The sequence below is a fragment of the Rutidosis leptorrhynchoides genome, chromosome 10 (assembly GCF_046630445.1).
Source record: "Rutidosis leptorrhynchoides isolate AG116_Rl617_1_P2 chromosome 10, CSIRO_AGI_Rlap_v1, whole genome shotgun sequence".
Taxonomy (NCBI): domain Eukaryota; kingdom Viridiplantae; phylum Streptophyta; class Magnoliopsida; order Asterales; family Asteraceae; genus Rutidosis; species Rutidosis leptorrhynchoides.
The window spans coordinates 279,981,896-280,003,398 of NC_092342.1; the positions used below are offsets into that span (position 1 = coordinate 279,981,896).

At 35.2% G+C, this 21,503-nt stretch overlaps 1 protein-coding gene across 1 annotated transcript; it reads left to right on the plus strand.

Moving 5' to 3' along the window:
* The first annotated feature begins 13,473 nt into the window (after window positions 1-13,473).
* LOC139873622 (wax ester synthase/diacylglycerol acyltransferase 4-like) lies at window positions 13,474-21,089 on the plus strand. The gene is made up of 5 exons (XM_071861563.1): window positions 13,474-13,686; window positions 14,884-15,462; window positions 19,968-20,345; window positions 20,645-20,782; window positions 20,891-21,089. Exons 1-5 carry the CDS (start codon window positions 13,474-13,476, stop codon window positions 21,035-21,037), a joined length of 1,455 nt encoding a protein of 484 aa, XP_071717664.1. The 3' UTR covers window positions 21,038-21,089.
* The last annotated feature ends 414 nt before the right edge of the window (window positions 21,090-21,503 follow it).

The window sequence follows — 21,503 nt, forward strand, 5'->3', positions numbered from 1 at the left end:
TGGACTTTTAAATGATCACTTGACGAGAAATCGGTTATGGAAAATGTTGTTTTTGTTTGATGAAACATGTTTAGTTGTGTTCCTTGTCAAAAGAGCTTTCCAACGGTATAAGATACGCTTTCTAATTGTTTACGGTTTGAGTTTTGCGTTTGTTTGAAATTTTACCAAGCCTTGAACAAGTGAAACAGGCCTGGGACCAGGCCACGGCCATTGTCGCGGCGCGACAGGCCTGGCCGCGGCGCGACATAAGCCGCGTCCAGATTCTGTTTCCCTTGACCTTTTTACTAAAAATGTTTGACATGTTCTAGACCTCCAATTTACATGCAACTTGTTTTAACATGCTTATATATGAATAACTAGCATAGAAAAATAGTTCGGGACCCGACCCGAACGTGTTGACTTTTTCGTTGACTTTGACCAAGTTTGACTTTTAGTCAAACTTAACCAAACTTTTATACAATCGTTCTAACATGCTTTTATACTTGATTCTTGCATGAAACTTGACAACGTGATTCACATGCTATACTTAATCGAGTCGTAACGAGCCATAGGACTAATTGAACACATTTCGCCCGACCTTGTGTTGTAACCGGTCAATTGATATAACTTACTTGTTTAGGTCAAGGCTAAGCAACTTTCATGCACACGTTTACTTGTTGAAGTACTTTTATACTCGTGCACTCGAGGTGAGATCATAGTCCCACCTTTTCAACAACTTTTTATACTTTTAAATTGTGGGCTGAGAAACATATACTTTGTTACATTTTGGTACTACTTACTTTTATGCTTTGAACACAAGTACAAGGAAAACAAACATTCCACAGCGAGTTAGAACAAAAATCCTCAATTCGATTATCATTAGTTACACTTGCAGGGTGTAAGCGAGAACTTATATTGTGTGGCCATACGGGTTTGACAAACCCTCATTACGGACGGTTCGCTACCGTCTACGGATGAAATATATTTTTGAGAAACGGTGTATGTTCTAACACTATTGTGATGGGGTTCTATGGAAGGAAACGTTAAGTCTTGATAATTGGGTGCTCGCGAACAATACTTTTGGAATGCAAACGATTTTGATAATCATCTATGGGAATACTAAATCTTGTGGTTCAAAAACAACGTTTATTACAAACACCTATGATTTCACCAACGTTTTTCGTTGACAGTTTTCTATATGTTTCTCAGGTTCATACTTGGCTATTTGATACATGCTTCCGCGTACACTCATACTTGCTTGGAGTCGAGCATACATGCATACACTCTGATTTCTTGCTTGGGGTCAAGCATACATACATACATACGCTAGGGATAGCACTTTTGGATTCAAACTTTTGTTTACATACTTACGCTATTTATAGCAACTGTGTTTTTCAACTTATATTATGTCGCAAGTTATTTCATTTATACTTTATGACTTTTGTAAACTTAGACTTGTTGTCGAACGGTTTTGTAAACTAAACTTGCAAGTCTTGTACCTTTCAAATGAATGCGACATAATTTTGGTCAAACGAGTCTCATATAGGGACTACGACCACGCAACGGGACCTAAGTTAACGGCGCCGTCAATAACGGTTTTGGTCGGGTCGTTACAAGTGGTATCAGAGCGTTGGTTGTAGGGAACTAGGATGTGCATTAGTGTGTCTAACAGAGTCGTTAGGACGCATTAGTGAGTCTAGACTACAACCGGATAGTTAACATTTGCATTCTGACATACATTTGCTATAGATAGCACTTACTTGACTACTTGTGCATTATACTTGAATCATTCTTAGGCAAACTTTTTAATGGTACCCAACCTTCATCATACGAACTCGTATTCCGCCACTTTTTGGTAACACACGTAAATTCAAGATTCATGCGCGTAAGGATGACAACGACTTCATTAGTCACACTTGTTCGGGAACTCTGTCTCCCGGATTGTTATTTGCCACCGTTTCAACTTACTATCGGTTTTCCACTGGTGTTTCTTACTATCTACTTTTTGGTGTTACTACCATCACTACTCTAGGTGAGTATCGTCATCGCTAAATATCACTACGGTTGCGTACTTTTTGTTATCATGATTCGTTACTCTTTTCGTGCCTAAGGGCATTATCGCTTGACTTGAACCGCATTGACGTGAACAATCAACTATACACTTCCCTCGGGGAACGCATCTTCAGAGTTGCACCAATTCTTTCGATTTAATACGAGTCACGTTTGAGACGTCGTTACATTTTGTTTATTTTAGATTTTCGCGATTACATGAACTTGAATCCATAGAGTGATGTGGGAATGGAGGTATGAGTTAGCGTAATATAACGACACTCGATCAACGTGGTTATATTACGGTAAGACATACCAAAGTTCTAGTGACGCGTGATGGTGGTTAGACTCGATCAACCTAAACACCACCATGTGCCATGTACATGACTTCATCTTTTCAGGTTTGGACATCCGAAAACTCCGAGAATATTTATAACAACCATACCGGGGACACACCTTCAATTATTGTCAAATTATATTTATGCTTCCGAATGAATTACCGATTCCATTCGACTTCAACCGTATGTCACATGGGTATACTAGCTCGTCCTCGCGCAGTCTTGTTGACTAACTACAATTTACTCGTTATGCTCACATCGGGGCGGAAACTTCTCTTGCATCACCCTCGTACTTCCGGTTCAGGAGGTCCTTATTCTAAATTCGCAATGGAGAGCGACTCTTCACGTCGTACAAATATTGGCCGCGAGGGTGGATAGTCCTAACAATCGTTTTCAAAACCCGATAAGAACTTGCCCCGACGAACGTTTTTGGAAACCGATAAATCTTCCGCGACGCGAATTTTCTTGAGAAACTTGTCCTAGCTAACGTTTTCAATTCCTAGCAAACTTGTTCACTATGCCTTAGGGAAATGTACCCCGTTTCGGATTGAGATCCTCGTTTCACTTCTAGATTTTGGAGTACCTTACAAAAAGCCTCGGGACCGCGTTTAGACATGAGTACCGCGTACCATCCACAACCCGACGGACCGAACAAACATACGATTTAAGTCTTGAAAACTATAATACGAATTTGTATTACCAACTTCAAATTTACTTGAGGAAAGTATTTTCCTTTAGCTTAATCCTCGTACTACGATGATTTTCATTCGAGTTTTAACGTCACACCTTTTGAAACCACATGTGACCGGAAACGTCATTCTCCTTTGACGAACCAAATAAACGATGATCAATTCACCGGGGCCGAGTTTATTCATGAGCAACCGAAAAAAAAAAAAAAAAAAAAAAAAAAATTTATTCATATTCAGGTAAAACCCTACGCGACTCGTAATCACCAAGAGCTACGCCGATGTTAGACGTAAACGTTTCAAGTTCCATGTGGGAAACCGCGTCACGTTAGAAGTCGCACCTTGGAAAGGTGCAATCCGTTTCGGGAAAACGTAGGAAGCTAAATCTGCGATATTTTGATCCTTTAAATTCTTGGGGTGTTTTGGACCCGTCGCTAGCCGTTTAGATTTTCCGACTCATTTTGAGTCTCCGTTTATCCTACATTCGATGTATCAACTCAAAGACGTGTTTTGCGAAACGAGAACTTGTTATCTCCTTTGATGAACTCACTATCGACGATAAACCTCACTTTCTAGGAGGACCGATTGAAACCATGAATCATGGAAGCCAAACCTTAAAACAACATATGATCCCGACCGTCAAAATTCGTGGAAATACTCAAGGACGTACCTTCACTTATTCGTAGAATTTACAACGCAAGATCTCGAGTAAGATTCAACAACTACTACTTCCAACTAAATTTCGGGACGAAATTTCTTTTGAGGTGTGGATAATGTAACATCCCGCGTTTTTCCGTTAAATTTATTTTTAACACCGTCTTTTTTTTTAAATAATATCTTTCGCTATTTAAATTCCCAATTTCCGTTGACTAACGTTTATAATATTCTCGTTATTTAATTATAACATCACTCGTCTACTCGAGCGTTTTTTTTAAAATATTCGTTTGGTTAAATCCCGCACCCGCTTCTAAACTCGAGGGACTAAAATTGACACGGGGCAAACTAGTTGACTAGGTCAACTAGTCCACCCCAATCACCACCATTCAACCATTCAACCATCTCCCTCTCTCTCTCTTTCTCTCTAGCAAGAACACACATACAAACCCCAACTTCATAAAATCATCATCTAAATTCGGATCGGGAAGCAAACTTCAAAACAAATTACATATTCGTGATCCTCTCATCATCCTCTTCGATTTGGTACCAATTTCATCCATTTTGGGTAACATTTCTAAAACACTAAATTTCTCTAAATTCGTTTTATATACTTGAAATTGTGTTAGTTAGTGTCTATGGCTCGTGTGTAACATGAATATATGTTTTGTTTGCCCGATTTGTGGTTTGGAGTAACTAGTTTGAGTTTTTGAAATGGGTTTGCTTAATCCTTGATTTTGGATGAGTTAATGTTGTTAGATTGTTAAAGTGCATGTTTTAATTGTGTTACTAGTATCATCAGCTACATTTTGATGTGTAGGTTGATTAAGAAAACTTCAAAAACCCGATTAATGATTTCTTTTGATGTTTGACTAGGGTTTGATAGTTCTTGACATGAACTTTTGGATGCTTAAATGCCATGGAATGTTAATTGTTAGTGTTTAGTAGTAATGTATGCTTCATTACCTTCGAAACGGCATATCATATGTGTGAATTGGATTCCCGAAACTTAAAATGCAATTGATGAACTTGAAACTTTGAAAATGGACTTTTAAATGATCACTTGACGAGAAATCGGTTATGGAAAATGTTGTTTTTGTTTGATGAAACATGTTTAGTTGTGTTCCTTGTCAAAAGAGCTTTCCAACGGTATAAGATACGCTTTCTAATTGTTTACGGTTTGAGTTTTGCGTTTGTTTGAAATTTTACCAAGCCTTGAACAAGTGAAACAGGCCTGGGACCAGGCCACGGCCATTGTCGCGGCGCGACAGGCCTGGCCGCGGCGCGACATAAGCCGCGTCCAGATTCTGTTTCCCTTGACCTTTTTACTAAAAATGTTTGACATGTTCTAGACCTCCAATTTACATGCAACTTGTTTTAACATGCTTATATATGAATAACTAGCATAGAAAAATAGTTCGGGACCCGACCCGAACGTGTTGACTTTTTCGTTGACTTTGACCAAGTTTGACTTTTAGTCAAACTTAACCAAACTTTTATACGATCGTTCTAACATGCTTTTATACTTGATTCTTGCATGAAACTTGACAACGTGATTCACATGCTATACTTAATCGAGTCGTAACGAGCCATAGGACTAATTGAACACATTTCGCCCGACCTTGTGTTGTAACCGGTCAATTGATATAACTTACTTGTTTAGGTCAAGGCTAAGCAACTTTCATGCACACGTTTACTTGTTGAAGTACTTTTATACTCGTGCACTCGAGGTGAGATCATAGTCCCACCTTTTCAACAACTTTTTATACTTTTAAATTGTGGGCTGAGAAACATATACTTTGTTACATTTTGGTACTACTTACTTTTATGCTTTGAACACAAGTACAAGGAAAACAAACATTCCATAGCGAGTTAGAACAAAAATCCTCAATTCGATTATCATTAGTTACACTTGCAGGGTGTAAGCGAGAACTTATATTGTGTGGCCATACGGGTTTGACAAACCCTCATTACGGACGGTTCGCTACCGTCTACGGATGAAATATATTTTTGAGAAACGGTGTATGTTCTAACACTATTGTGATGGGGTTCTATGGAAGGAAACGTTAAGTCTTGATAATTGGGTGCTCGCGAACAATACTTTTGGAATGCAAACGATTTTGATAATCATCTATGGGAATACTAAATCTTGTGGTTCAAAAACAACGTTTATTACAAACACCTATGATTTCACCAACGTTTTTCGTTGACAGTTTTCTATATGTTTCTCAGGTTCATACTTGGCTATTTGATACATGCTTCCGCGTACACTCATACTTGCTTGGAGTCGAGCATACATGCATACACTCTGATTTCTTGCTTGGGGTCAAGCATACATACATACATACGCTAGGGATAGCACTTTTGGATTCAAACTTTTGTTTACATACTTACGCTATTTATAGCAACTGTGTTTTTCAACTTATATTATGTCGCAAGTTATTTCATTTATACTTTATGACTTTTGTAAACTTAGACTTGTTGTCGAACGGTTTTGTAAACTAAACTTGCAAGTCTTGTACCTTTCAAATGAATGCGACATAATTTTGGTCAAACGAGTCTCATATAGGGACTACGACCACGCAACGGGACCTAAGTTAACGGCGCCGTCAATAACGGTTTTGGTCGGGTCGTTACATCTTTGACCCTTCGTGACTATCGTTATTGATACAACCTAATTGTTTAGGTCGAGACTAGCATTGTTCTTTGCACGTTTACTTGTTGAAGTACTATTTCACTCTTGCAATCAAAGGTGAGATCATAGTCCCACTTTTACTCTTTTTGAACTTATATTTGGGATGAGAAAACATAAACGATTCTTTTGAACTAAGTGAACACAAGAACGGGAAAACAAACATTCTACATACGAGTTTAGAACAAAAAGCCTCAATTCGATTATCATTAGTTACACTTGACGGGTGTAAGCGAGAACTTATGTTATATGGCCATATGGGTTGACAACCCTCATCTTTGACGGTTCGCTACCGTCTACGGATGAAATATATTTTCGAGAATCAGTGTTTGTTCTAGCACTATGGATGGGGTATACAATGGATGGAATGTTAAGCTTTGATAATTGGGTGCTCGTGAATATTAACTTTTAGAATGATTTACTATTATTTCAACTTTGCAAACCTTGTGGTTCGACTTACTTACTTAAACCTATGATTTCACCAACGTTTTCGTTGACAGATTCTCTATGTTTTTCTCAGGTCCTTGAACTTAGGTGATACATGCTTCCGCTCATACTTTTTGATACTTGCTTTGGATGTCGAGTATAATTGCATACGTGGAGCGTCTTTTTGGCTTCTTTAAACTATGTCGCACGTGTTTCATATGAACTATAACTTTGTTGTGTACTTGTCTTGGGAATTACTTTGTAAACGTTGAAACATCCTTTTATGAAATGAATGCGACATATTTTCAGTCAAACCTTGTTATAAATACTTATAACCATGTAATGGGACCGTAGGTAGCTGACGCCGTCATTTGACGATTTGTCGGGGTCGCTACACCTAGAAGCCGACAAAACCTAAATGAATAGTCAAATTTTTAGGCTTCACAAATTTTATTACTCTATATATAAGTTATTATCTCTATATATGCATCACTCACCGCAGACGAAAAGGTCAACTTTCATAATGTCACACCAGAATCCTACTGTACATATTAATAAGGCTGTACATACACTTTTTCAACGCACCTAGAAGCCGGTACAGTTTGATATATAAATTGAAATATACGTATAATTACATAAATTCATATATATAAGTATTTTATATGGACTCTTTAGATACTTAGATTGATAATCCACGTAAATATATATAGGCTTGTATTAAAGACTACTTCATACAACCACGCAGGCTTGCCTGAGTGGCCACCGAGTTGCCCAATGAAGCACACCACCCGAGTTCAATCCTTGGCTATGCCAAATTGTTCAAAAAGGGAGTGTGACTAGAGGGTGCGTATAATGCGCAATTCACCCGGTACCAGGTCTCGCGCTCGAGAGGCTTGATTACCCGAGGTTTTACCTTCTATGGGGAAGCCAATGTGCTCGTTCATAGGAGGGTTTCCTTGCTTACCCAAAAAAAAATAAAGACTACTTCATACCTTTTTTTTATGAAAAGCAAAAAAAAAAAAAATATGGAAAATTTTATTGAGGTTGCATAACGTCTTGCGTTCGAACATCATGATTCCCAGTTAGCCACATTACCTTATGGGTGCGGGTCTCGTGGTTCCCTCCAAACACGTGGCACGAATATAAGTGACTCCACTTGACCACTTTTAGTAGGCCCCGTCAATAACTCCTTATCCGCCTTAAAAAAAGAGCATATATGACTTGGCAGCCAAAAAAAAACCTGGATGGCTTGATGATAACTTGAGTGACACCACAAAATGTACTGTAAGTATTTTGTTTCTTCTCAAATTAAGCAGACAGTATCTGCAAAGGACTCCGTAAATGAAATATTTTAATAGAGAATTAAATGCTCTAATAAAATGTCAACTGTCGTAAGGCCTTAAATAGACGGCACCTACTTTGCAAGTGCACACTTAACTAGTTAACTGTAACTGATACTATATATATTAAATCAGTCTGGAACTCATTAACATATATATTATTCTAGCATTTGGGTGAGGTATGTCTGTTTGTTTGTATGTTCGTTTGTTTGTATGTATGTATGAACGCTTGTTTATGGTTGTATATTGTATGTTATGGAGGTATGCCTTTTCATGTTTGTTTGCTTATGTAGGTACGTTTTGTATGTAGGTAGGGATGTATGTATCTATGTATATATGTAATATGTACGTACGTAGATTTGTATGCTTATGTAGATATGTTTGTATGGTTGCTTGTATGTATGGATATAGGTATGTATGCACGTACAAGTTTCATGTATGTATGTAGTTTTGCTTATGTACGAATGTATATTGGTATGTATATAGGTGTGTTTTTGTACGTGGGTGTTTCGGAAATGTTGTGTGGTGTGTGTTTTGGGTGTGTTTGTGGGGGTGTGTGTGTGGGGGAGTGGGGGTGTGTGTGTATGGTGGGTGAGTACTTGTGGGTGTGGGAGGGTGGGTGGGGGTGGGGTGTGTGTGTGAGTGCGTCTCGCATCGTTCGGTGCATCTTGGGGCTATTAGGACGGAGGACGACCTTCTTTGCTTTTGAGCTTCGTTGGTTTTCTTTTAGTTGTGTGGCTTCGGGGATGTCTACCGTAAAAGTGCATGAGTGGTGTTTGGTTTTGTTCTAGATGGTTGGCTCTTTGCGTGCGCAACAACTCCCACCTGGCATGCCTCTCGAGTTTTGTTTACAAGGTCTTTTGGCTCTACTATTCGAGGCAACAACAAGCGTCGATTTTGTGGCGTCTTGAATGCCGCTTAGAGCCTAAATTAATTTTTCAGGCAGGTTTAAATACCCATGGAAATTTGATTTCTACCATTTTCATGGCGTATCTTTTCTACTTTTACTTTTTATTTATTTATTTATCCTTATTTATTTCTATTTTTTTATTTTTTTTATTTTCATTTTATTTTATTTTATTATTATTATTATTATTATTAATTTTTTTTTATTTTTTTTATATAGAGGCCGGAGGTCCGCACGGAAGCAATCTCTCTACTATGGGATAGGGAGAGGGATGACTTTCTCTTCATGTGGGTAGAGAATTTTTCTCGACTCGTGGATAGAGAAACGACTTCTCCTCTATTCTAGGATAGAGGAAGGATTGTTTACATCTCACCTCCCCCATACCTCGCATATGCGGGATTGGGTATTGTTATCGTTGTTGTTGTTGTTGGGTGAGGTATAAACAAAGTTTATGGCTGAAGTCATAAGTAAATGAGTAGCAATTGCCAGGGTTATCTGGGTCAAAATGGTCAGGTTAGGTACTGGGTCAAAATGTTGTCTGGCCAAGATGAGTAATACGGGTCAAAACTTGGGTGGTTGGTTGAAACTGTAAATTTGTCTGTCATAACTAAATGAGTAGCAATTGCCAGGGTTATCTGGGTCAAAATTGTCAGGTTAGGTACTGGGTGAAAATGTTTTTTTGATCAAGATGAGTAATGCGGGTCAAAACTTGGGTGGTTGGTTGAAACTGTAAATTTGGCTGTCATAAGTAAATGAGTAGCAATTGTACGTCAGGGTTATCTCTAATGAAACTGTAAATTCAGGTCAAATGCTACTTTAATCGTCTCCGAGCAACTTGATTCAGCCGGTGCCATACAAAGTAGCAAATCCTTAATGCTACAACGTTTAAGATCCGAATATGATGATGAAAACCCACAAATAAGAAGGTGACAAGTGCGGTTCCAGCTGCCACAATCGGGTCCCGCAATGGATAGTGCTGTTCGGGACGAGCTTTTACAATTAATACAAGCTAAAGAAGCTGGAGTTGCTTATATAATGGGGCACTCATACGTAAAAGCTAGGAGATCATCTTCGTGCTTGAAGAAGCTTGTGATCGATATCGGGTATTCATTTATTTCTACGTAAAAATTGTAGGGGGCCCGCAGTTGCTCTTCACATTCCTCATATAAGCTTGATCGAAGTTGGCATGATATATTATGTTTAGGAACATGTTGGCATTGCTTGCTTTTTATTGTTTTGTAGGCAATTTGTGACCAACAGTTATAGTAGTGATTTAATTAGTTTTCCTAGCGGTCTAAAAATCAGGCCGTTAGCTCATAAAGTAATAAAAATTAAGTAAATAGTAGGCGCCTTTGACATTTAATTTACTTTTCCAAATGGTCTAAAAATCCTACCTTTAGCTCTTCAAATATGCGGCAACATCACGAGAAGCAGGGCAAGAGGTCCGAGGCGTAGCCAACAGCACCCTCCATGGGGGTGAAAGGGGTAGCATCAGGAGTGGTCTAGCTGGTAGCTCATGTTAAATTGAATTTATATTAATATATAAGTTATTATCTCTGAATATACATCACTCACTGCTATACCTGGCAATTGAGACCCATACACTCAAATTTGGGTCAAATGGGTCAAGTTTTCGAGTCATTTGGGTCTTGAGAAAAAATAGACCTAACAATGTAAATCAAAACTTAAAAAAAGATTCAAATGAGTTTCTCTCCAAACTATTAAGTCCTTATACAAAAAATGAAGGAACAAGTCTAATGGGTATCAATACTCAAAGATCAATAAATAGAAATAGGTCTAATGAGTTTTGTGAATGTGTCAAATGGGTCGAGCATAAAAAGTTTCATCTGTCAAAAATTTATGAAAACATTCATGGTTATATCATTTATTATGTATATTAATATTAATCTTTCTTATGTATTATGTGTATATATATATATATATATATATATATATATATATATATATATATATATATATATATATATATAATAAATAATAATAACTAAAATAATGTAACAAAAGTAAAAAAAAAAAAAGTGATGTAACCCATTTGACCCAATTGATCTATGATCCGTTTCGAACCGTTACTCAAACCGACCCAACCTCGCTCATTTTGACCCGTTTAAAAATTGACCCGTTTAACCTATAACCCATTTCAACCCAAAACCATTTTGACCCGTTACCCAAACCGACCCAACGTGACCCGTTTTCCAGGTATACTCACCGCAGGGCGCAGACACAAAGTCAACTTTCATAATGTCACACCAGAATCCTACTGTACATATTATAAAGGCTGTACATACACGTTTTCAACGCACCTAGAAGCCGGTACAGTTTGATATATATAAACTATTAAAATGCAAGTATAATTACATAAATTCATATATATATGTAAGTATTTTTTATTTACTCTTTAGATACTTGGATTGATAATCTACATAAATATATACAGGCTTGTATTAAAGGATATTTCATACCCTTTTTTTTTTTAAAGCCAAAAAAATAAAACTTGAAAATTTAATCGAGGCTGCGTTAACGTCTTGTGTTCGAACCTCATGAAGGGTTTTCCAAGTTGGCCGCATTACCTTTTGGGTGCGGCTCTCGTGGTTCCCTCCCCACACATGGCATGGATATAATCGGGTGAGTGACTACACTTCTAGCGGGCCCTGTCAATAATTCCTTAACCGCTGTTAAATAAAACAATGAGCATATATGACTTGGCAGCCAAAAAAACCCTGGATGGCTTGATGATAACTAATTAACTTGAGTGATACCACAAAATGCACTGTAAGTTTTGGGGTTGGCTAAATATACACGTATTTTTTACAACTGAGTATTCATCAATATTTCAGCATTTTAATCTTTTCAATCAAATTAATTACTCCGTATTTATTATTTATTCATTTCTCCTAATTAAACTCTCTCTCCTCCTTTTCTTTCTCCCTCTTCATTTTTCTTCTCCCATTACTTTGTTAGTGCTTTTAGCTTAAACTAGTTATTGAACCCTCGCTTCGCGCCGGGAGTTCGATTTTTAATGTATTTTATTGCGTTTGGTAAAATTATTTTGTGGCTAACGATGATGTCGTTGAAGCGCAACTCGAGTCGAACTAAAAGGTATAACCCGTGAGAGATTTAAATATTATTTTAAATTAACAATATATGTGCATCTCCGCGTTTCGCTATAGAATTGTCGACTTTTAAAAATTTAACGCAAAATCAACGTGTATGAAAAGTACCCCAAATATTTAGCGTTTTTTAAAAAACGTCCGTTTTGCGTATAGCTAGTGACATTGTGTTCCTAAAATTATTTCGAGTTTAACGATGGTGTCGGAAAAATTTAACTCGTTGCGAGCGAGAAGACATGACACGTTGAATATTTGGGTGGAGTTTATTTAAGATTTTTTATGAAAATGGTTATTTGACACTTTACTCCTGTTTAGGGGGTCGATTTGAATTTTAAAAAAAAAATGTGACGCCTTTGTTGGTAAAATGAAGTTTAGTTAAAAAAAAAATAATAAAAAAAGTGAAAAGTCGAAAATACCTATAGTACTATTCATAACTTTTATCTATTAATTAGTATGTAAATATAACAAAACTAAGAAACACACCACCATGCTCAAAATTTTGGGCTTAAAATTCTGAACAAGAGCATATAAATCCGCCCACAAATGGAAGGGACACGCGCCCAACCAACGCTGCTACATCCGGCTACTTTTAGTTTTTACACATGGGTTTCTATTTTCTCACCGGAGGCGAATGGTGGTGGCGGTGTATGGTGACGGCTGGTTCATGAAAGTGCAGTAAACAACGGAGATAACTCGAGGTGGAGGCCATGCTTTTTATGTTTTTGATGTTGAAGTTTTTTAATTTGAGGATGAAGAAGACGATAGGGGATATAAGGGTTTTATTGAAAAGGAAAAAAAAAATGATTTATGGGATTACGAGGTAAAAGGCTGTCAAATAGGACTTTGAGTGGTAAAATGAAAGAGAGAGCAAACAAAAAAGCTTAACCGTCAGTTTTAATTTTTTTTTAGGGTAGATTTAGCAGTCCCTAAGTTTTTTGTTTCTTCTCATATTAAGCAGACAGTATCTGCAAAGGACTCGGTAAATGAAATATTTTAATGGAGAATTAAATGCTCTAATAAACTGTCAACCGTAAGGCCTTAATTAGACGGCACCTACTATGCAAGTGCACACTTAACTGTAACTGTTACTGTATATACTAAACCATTCTACCATATATATCCAAGTCATTTAATTCATAACAAATCAAAAACCTTTAAGCTTATATGCACAGACATATATCGACAATAAACTGCCTGTGAGTGTAGTAGCAAGTTGTATAACAAATACTATATTATTCTAGCATTTGGGTGAGGTATAAACAAACTAACTAAAAATGGCGTTGAGGGTGAAGGTAGGAAGAGTGGAAGATATGGAATTAATGTCGTCAGAACCGGTGAGCCCGACGGCGCAGTACTTTAACAGTTCGGTGCTTTCGCTTTCTGTGATTGGTATATTGGAGTTTGAGAATCCGTTTGATGATTCTTCAAGTCTTGAACTCATTAACAACGTCTTTCTTCCTATCAATCCTCGTTTCTCTTCTATTATGGTAAACTACTATACTTCTTTAAGTAGTACAGATATTTTATTTTTATTTTTTTTTTTTTTTTTTTTTTGGATCTAAGGAAAAATATACGTCAATCACACTACAATTAGGCTTCTAGTTTATGACATTTTTTGAATAAGTATTTCATGTTTAAAAGCGTGAATATAAGTTAGAAGTCTCGGAAAATATGATGTTAAAAATTTACTAACGTGAAAAATATGGCAACAAAAATTTTAAGTGGTATAAACTTTTTGATACTTTAAAGTGTCATTGGCTTATATTTTTTATACTTTGAAGTGTCAAAAACTTTATGACAGTTATTAGTGTAAAAAAATCGGTGAAAGAGTCTTATAGTATGTGTATTTTTAGCAAAATAATAATAATAATAATAATAATAATAATAATAATAATAATAATAATAATAATAATAATAATAATAAATAAATAAATAAATAAATAAATATGAGTATGAAAAACATGTTAAGTTATTCACAAAGTTTCAAAGTAATGAAAACATCAAAATTGAAAAAATAAAATAAAATTACTGAGTGTTTATGATCATTGTTACATTTGGTTGAGAAAGGGGAAAAGTATATTTGAAAGTGAGGACTTTCTCGTTATTGGCCGGAGGTCCATTCGGAAGCAATCTTTTTATCCGTCGAAGAGACAGGGATGACTTTCTCTACTTCTTTGAGTGTATCACCATGGGTAGAGAAACGACTTCTGTTTATTCAAAGATAAGGGAAGGATTGTTTACATATCGCCTCTTCATATACCACGCATGTGGTATTGGTTTTTGTTGTTGTTGTAGTATATTTGAAAGTGAAGTAAAGTGTTGTCCTGCTACTCTCCTGTATTTTTAATGATTAGTGTATTTTTGGTATCTATAATTTCCATATTAATGTTTAATTTATGTTTGTTTGGTGAAGTACCATGTAGTGACCCAAAATGTAGGAAAAACATTACTCAGAATTTTAAATATATACAAATGCAAATTTCTTCACTAGTACTATATCACAATGAATCCATGTGATACTAGATTGATGTTATGATTGTGACCCATCTAGGTGACCGAATTATATTTACTTAAATCTAAACCCATTATTGAGTTGATTAGAAATATATGAACTTTCTATTTGTAGGTATCTAATTAATCATTATTTTTATAATTTCATTGTTTAAAAAAAAAAAAAAAAACAGGTTGAAGATGAAGAGGGAGGGAAGCATTGGAAGAGAGTTGAAGTGAAAGCAGAGGACCATATGATTGTCCCTAATTTTCCAAAGGGATTATCACTTGAATCTTACGATAATTATTTCAACGATTACTTATCGAAAATAGCAACAAAGCGACTCCCACAAACAAAACCATTATGGGAAGTTCATATTATAAAGTACCCAACAAGCAATGCATTAGGACATGTTGTTTTTAAGCTTCATCATGCACTTGGTGATGGTTATTCACTCATGGGTGCTCTTCTGTCATGTTTACAAAGGGCAGATAACCCTTCTCTCCCCTTAACATTTCCAAATTTTCAGAAATCGATTAAGGCTGATATAGAGAGTAATAAGAGCTTGATTAGTGTTGTACCGCAGGCCTTAAGTGGTGTAATTAATACGGTTTTGGATTTCGGATGGAGCGTTTTGAAAACTAGCATCTTGAAAGATAGTCAGACGCCGATACGATCTGGCAAAGAAGGGGTCGAGTTCCGACCGATTGATATTATGACAATGACATTCTCTTTGGATCAAATTAAGAAAATTAAGTGCAGCCTTCAAGTGGTATGCTTCTACCTCAATTTATTTTCTAACTTACACTTAAGTACCCCATGCCTTAACAAATTTTTTCTACTTATTACTCGAAAGCAATCTCTCTATCCGTCGAATAGAGAGATGAATGACTTTCTCTACTTTTGAGAGTATTTTCACTCTGAGTGGAGAAATGACTTGTCTTTATCTCCGGATATGGGAATGATTGTCTACATCTCACATCCCCATACACCACTTATGTGGTATTGGGTTCTATTGTTGCTGTTGTATAATATAATATCAACAAATTATCCTGAAACGAATTTTGACGATACGCCTTCAAATAAAACAAATTGCAAAATGCCATGCGACTTGATAACTTCCGGTCATGACCGATAATTTTCAAGTTAACTCTTGCGGGTTGGAAAATGACTCGAATGGTGATGGAAAAATATTTGCGAATCTAGTTAATGTTGGAACATATCTTCAGATTAGGTAGTAAAAATTTGAAGATTTAATTTGAGTTGTGGTTACGTTTGTTTTTAGGCATTTTCGGGTATATAAAGTTATAAAAGTATTGTATAGATTGGAATGAAAGTGTGTGAAAAATGTGATGGAAGTCTTTAGTATATTTATTTATAGTATTTTAAATAAAGTAATTAAAATCAAAATAAAAAACCAACCTTTTCAACCTCTTAGCGGCACCTTTTTATATTTTGATTTATAAAAAGAAAATTCAAAGGTAATAATTAGGGAATATTCCTTGCTTTCCTTGTCTTTCGAAATGTTTTGAAATGGCGAAGTGGAGCGAGAGCGATGGAGACAATGTCATCGGTTTCGTAGACACGGCGGACCTATAGCTTCGTTATCGGTAGCACGCGTTATCGGTAAAATAGGCAATTTAGTGAAAAAAAATTTGGGCTTTTAACTAATAACACCAGTGTATAGTGTAATTTTTTTTAAGTGACACTAGTGATAAGCCATCCGGTAGAAGTTTTTTTTTTTGTTTTAAACTAGTGACACCAGTAACTACTAGGGATGGCAATGGATGTTCCATCCATGGATATCCATCCGATCCGATCCATTTATAATTGATATGGATGATGTAAATGGATGATTAACGGATACGGATATGGATATGGATGATCTAAATATTTTGTGAATCGGATATGGATAACAATTTATCATCCACAGATAAATACATTATCACCCGAAATACATTTATATATACATATATATACGTACTAAAATATATGCGTATGCATCTGCATATAACCTACAAAATTTTGAATTATTAACGAAAATAAGGGTTTTGGTAAAATATTCAAAGTTACATATTTAGATTGGTTTAAACGTATATTTACTTAAATTATAACGTATTTTGCTCATAAAATTCACCATCAGTTCCAAACTACAATCAAAACATGTGTAACAAATCAAATACATAAAGATTAAAATTTACATATTTTATAATCTATATTAAATTGATAAAATCGCCGTTAGATTAACATTTCATTTGATATCCAACGGATATCCATTAACCCGCTTAATTCATCGGATATGGATATGGATATGGATATGGACGGATGAACGGAAATTAAACGGATATGGATATGAATATGGATGAGCAAAAATTAAATGGATATGGATGTGGATATGCCATCATCCGATCCATTGCCATCCCTAGTAACTATCATTCATAGATCTAACACTATAATCGTGAAAGGCGAGGGTGTAAGACGGATGGATAATGAATAAAATATAGTTGGCAATGCTCTAATATGTTTACACAACATACATAATTAGATAAGAGAGAAAGATATATATCAAGGATATTCTTTAGCACATGCTGAACCGAGACTCGTTTTAATATAATTTCTTTAAAACGGATTCTCACTCCATGTATTCAGTTTGGTACAATTACTTGCTAAAGAAGTAGTATTGTCGTACTTGAATCATACGCCTAAAACGTTGCCATATTTGTTTTTCATAGGCTAACCCAACTGTGTAATTCTAGTTTGACGAAATCTTTAGACCCAATGTGACTAGAATCAAGTTCCTACACTTAAAAACCCTAATTTCTTAAATGTATGTGTTCTCATTCTAGAAAAATTCAAGATTATAATACTTTTTTTGTATTAATAAAGGAGGGATAATCAATGGATTAAAGGAGAATGATACTCTTTTTTGTATCAATGGATGAGGGATAATCAATGGATTACTTAATGACCATAAACCATAGTTCAAATGGAAGTAATATAGCACTTAAAACTCAGGTTACATCATATGAATGGTTATTTTTAGTTAAAATAAAAATGATAATAATATGTCACTTTTGGTCCAAACTAGATCCGGATCGGCACGTGCGATGCGGCGGAGCCTTTCCGACTGCGTATTCACATTTAACGTAACGTTATATATTTACAGAACCATAAACGCGTTGATGAGGGTGTGGTTGAATCAACGTGGTTAGTACCTAATGGCCTACGCGTTTTTTGAACCACAAAAATCGCGTAAAAAAGGAAGACGAAACCATGGGTGTGATATAGTTAGCTTGACTCGTTTATTGTGCGTATGTGTATATGTATGGAAAATAGCCCGAAATACTTAGAATTTTCTAAAAAGCGTCCGTATTTCGATTACTTAGTTTCATTGTGTTTGTAATTTTTTTCCGAGTTAAACGGTGGTGTCAGAAAAATTTAACTCACGTCGAGCGGAAAGATACGACTCGTTAAAAATGTGGGTGAAATTTTTTAAAAAGTATATTAATTCTACAATTTTGACCCCTGCAAAATCTGCATGCTTATCGTTGTTCAGGGAGTGGTTTGTAAAATTTGTTTGTGTTAGACGTTCCCCCCTAGGAAACGACCAAACTTGCCATCTATTCTATTGTATTATATATATATATATATATATATATATATATATATATATGAACAGTAACAGTTAAAGTTGGCGGTCAATTTGACTACTTTAAAAACCGAAATTTTTATTGGATAAGTAATAATTGTTGTGACAATTTAATAAAGGTAATATTGGTGTAGTGGTTATTAGGTTGTTTGTTAAACTAAAGATCATGGGTTCAACACCCTCTCTTTTTCTTTTTACTTTTAAAACTCAAATAACAAATGTGTTTTCTTTTTACTTTTAAAACTCAAATAACAAATGTGGTAATAGTAGAACAAAAGCAATATTAGGGGAGTCATCATGGGTGATTATTAACATAATGGTTGCGGGTTTGAAACTTGACGACCTTTCTTTAAGAAATTTAAAATTCGATCTATTTAAATTCATAACAAATAATGTCGTATCAAAAACTCAAAAACATCAATGGATAGATGGCTAGACTCTTCACATAGGTACCTGATGGTTTTTAAACCATCTTATTATTTTTTTTAAATTCTTTTCTCAACCCTTTTTACAATATTTTTTTTTACCTTTTTTTATTCCTTTAAAACTTTTTTAAATTCTTTTCGCATTTTCTCTATTTTTTATAATCTTTTTATGGAACTTTTGACCGAGTGTTTCTTTATAAGATACGTATAAAAGGGTTCGTTCAACTTTTTTCCTTAATCATTTTTCCTTTACAAATATTTTTCAAGGAGATACTTTAAATTTCGGTTGTGCTACTTTGAAATTCGATAGGAGAATATAAGTAACGTTAACGAACTACTAAATAGATATCAATGTATAACATGTTTGATAGAACCATATAGCCTTATTGTACAATATCGATAACGTAGTGGAAACAATGAACAACAAACATAGAACTATGTACGCATGAAATTTTATGTATATAATGAATATATCATGTAAGACGTCACTAGAAAACTCAAAAAACAACTCATGATTGGTTAACAGCGCTTCGACCGCAGCGAAGCGCGGCTAACCACAAAACTTGTTATAGTATATTTAGAATTTAAATGATCTAGAACTTTTGTATTCAATTAAGCAAGATATAAACACAATATCAAGTGCGGAATTAATCAAATAATACAATTAAACAATGAATACACAATTGTATTTATGTTTGACAAGATTACAAAGATTAAGAATGAATGACGAAAGATTTGTGATCTGATTAACATCACTTGTTTATAGACTTGAGTACTAAGGAAGCATAATCCCCTCAAAGTCTAAAAGATCTCATTTCCTAACTAACTTTTAGATAATTAAGAAAACAAGATAAAAGCATATCATAACAAATCTTTCAAATAAATCAGGGATCTTCACTTTGACTCAATCTCTTCATCCTTATCAACCAAGATCTTCACGTGTATTGGTTAACTTTTCAAATCTTTACTTCATAATGTATGTAAATCTTCATTTTGCTCCAGAGTCTGCATACCCACACTCAGAATTCCAGACTTAACAAAAATCCCTTTCACTCATCAGATTCTAACAAATAGTTTTTCTAATAGTCACATTTATTTGCAACAAATGACAATTAATTTGCATTCAAACTTAGAAATTTTCAACATAATTAAATAGGTTAAACGAAAAAAGATTCTCATACTTAGGTTTTTATTGTTAAGCAGACTGTAAATGATGTAGTTACGGGGATGATCTTTCTGGGAACTCGATTATACATGGAAGAAGCTAATGATGAAGACAAAAATGACCATTCAAATGCAAATGTAAATGCAACAGCACTGGTGTTGCTCAACACCAGATCCATTGGCGGTTACAAGTCAGTTGATGAAATGGTTCAGAAACAAGAAGCTCTAAAGCTGTGGGGCAACCAATGTGCTTTCTTGCATATACCGTTGCCCAAACTAGGCCAATATGATCCATCTTTAAATACACTCAAATTCGTTCAAGAAACACACACTGTTATCGACCGAAAGAAAAACTCGGCCGCTGTTTATCTCAATGGCATGCTACTCGAATCTTTAAGAAAATACAGAGGTCCCGAGGTATGTTTATGTATATATGCAGGGGCGGAATATATGTAGGACAGGGCGGGGCACCCATCCCAGCTAGATTTAAAAAATAAAATAAAATTTTACTAAAAAAGATTTTTTTAGTATTCGCTCAACTGTCAATTAAAGTTTAATAAATTTTTACACCCGACCCATCTGATGATCGGGTTCAAGTTTCGCTAGTGTATATAAGTATATATATATTCTCTTGGAATTATAGTTTTGGTGTAGTACTTCTCTAATTGAATTAAAGTAATACATATTGAAATTTTTATACTGATGTCATGTTAAAGGCGACCGCTAAATACATTAATAGCTCACTCAAGAATTCAAGCATGGCGGTTACAAATTTGATCGGACCGCTTGAAAAGATGGCTCTTGTTGATCAACCGGTTAAAGGCTTGTATTTTATGGTGCTAAATTCTCCACAGGTACCATTTTGTATAACTAATCAATAATCTAAGCCAATCATTTGGTTAATAATTTAGAGTACTTTCACCATATATCTTAAGCTAACGAGTATGGTAACTTTTTGACAGAGCCTTACGGTGACGGTAATGAGTTACATGGACCAACTAAGGGTTGCGGTAGGAACTGAAAGAGGCCTAATAGATTCTGAGAAGTTCAGGATTTGCATTGAGAAGGCTTTTAGTATGATGTTCAATGCAGCAGCTGAGTCCAAATGATCTTATGAATAGTTGAATAATAATAATAATACTATTAATATCCATGATTTATTACAGGTTACTTATTAAAAAAGTATTGGTTTTATAGTGTTTTCATTTATTTTTGTGGAAGGTTATATATAAGTGTGTAAGTTTGCATTACTCTGTACTCCTTTAATGTGTAATGTACACGTTTCAATTGAACTTTTCCTTATAAGGAATTTTTTTTATTATGGTTTGTGTATACAAAATATATTTTATTATATTATTAATGGTTCTTTATTGTCACAACCTCCATAAATCGGGAAACGGATAAGGTTACATAGTTCGGCGGTAATTTTACTTAAATGTACGCGGCCTATTGGGTATTCATGACCGTTTTAAACGTATTTTCTCTTGTCGTCTCAAGATATGTTTCGAGTGAGGTTAGAAGTTGAGACTTTTTAAGCACAAACTCTATACATGAAGTAAATAATTTGAATATGTG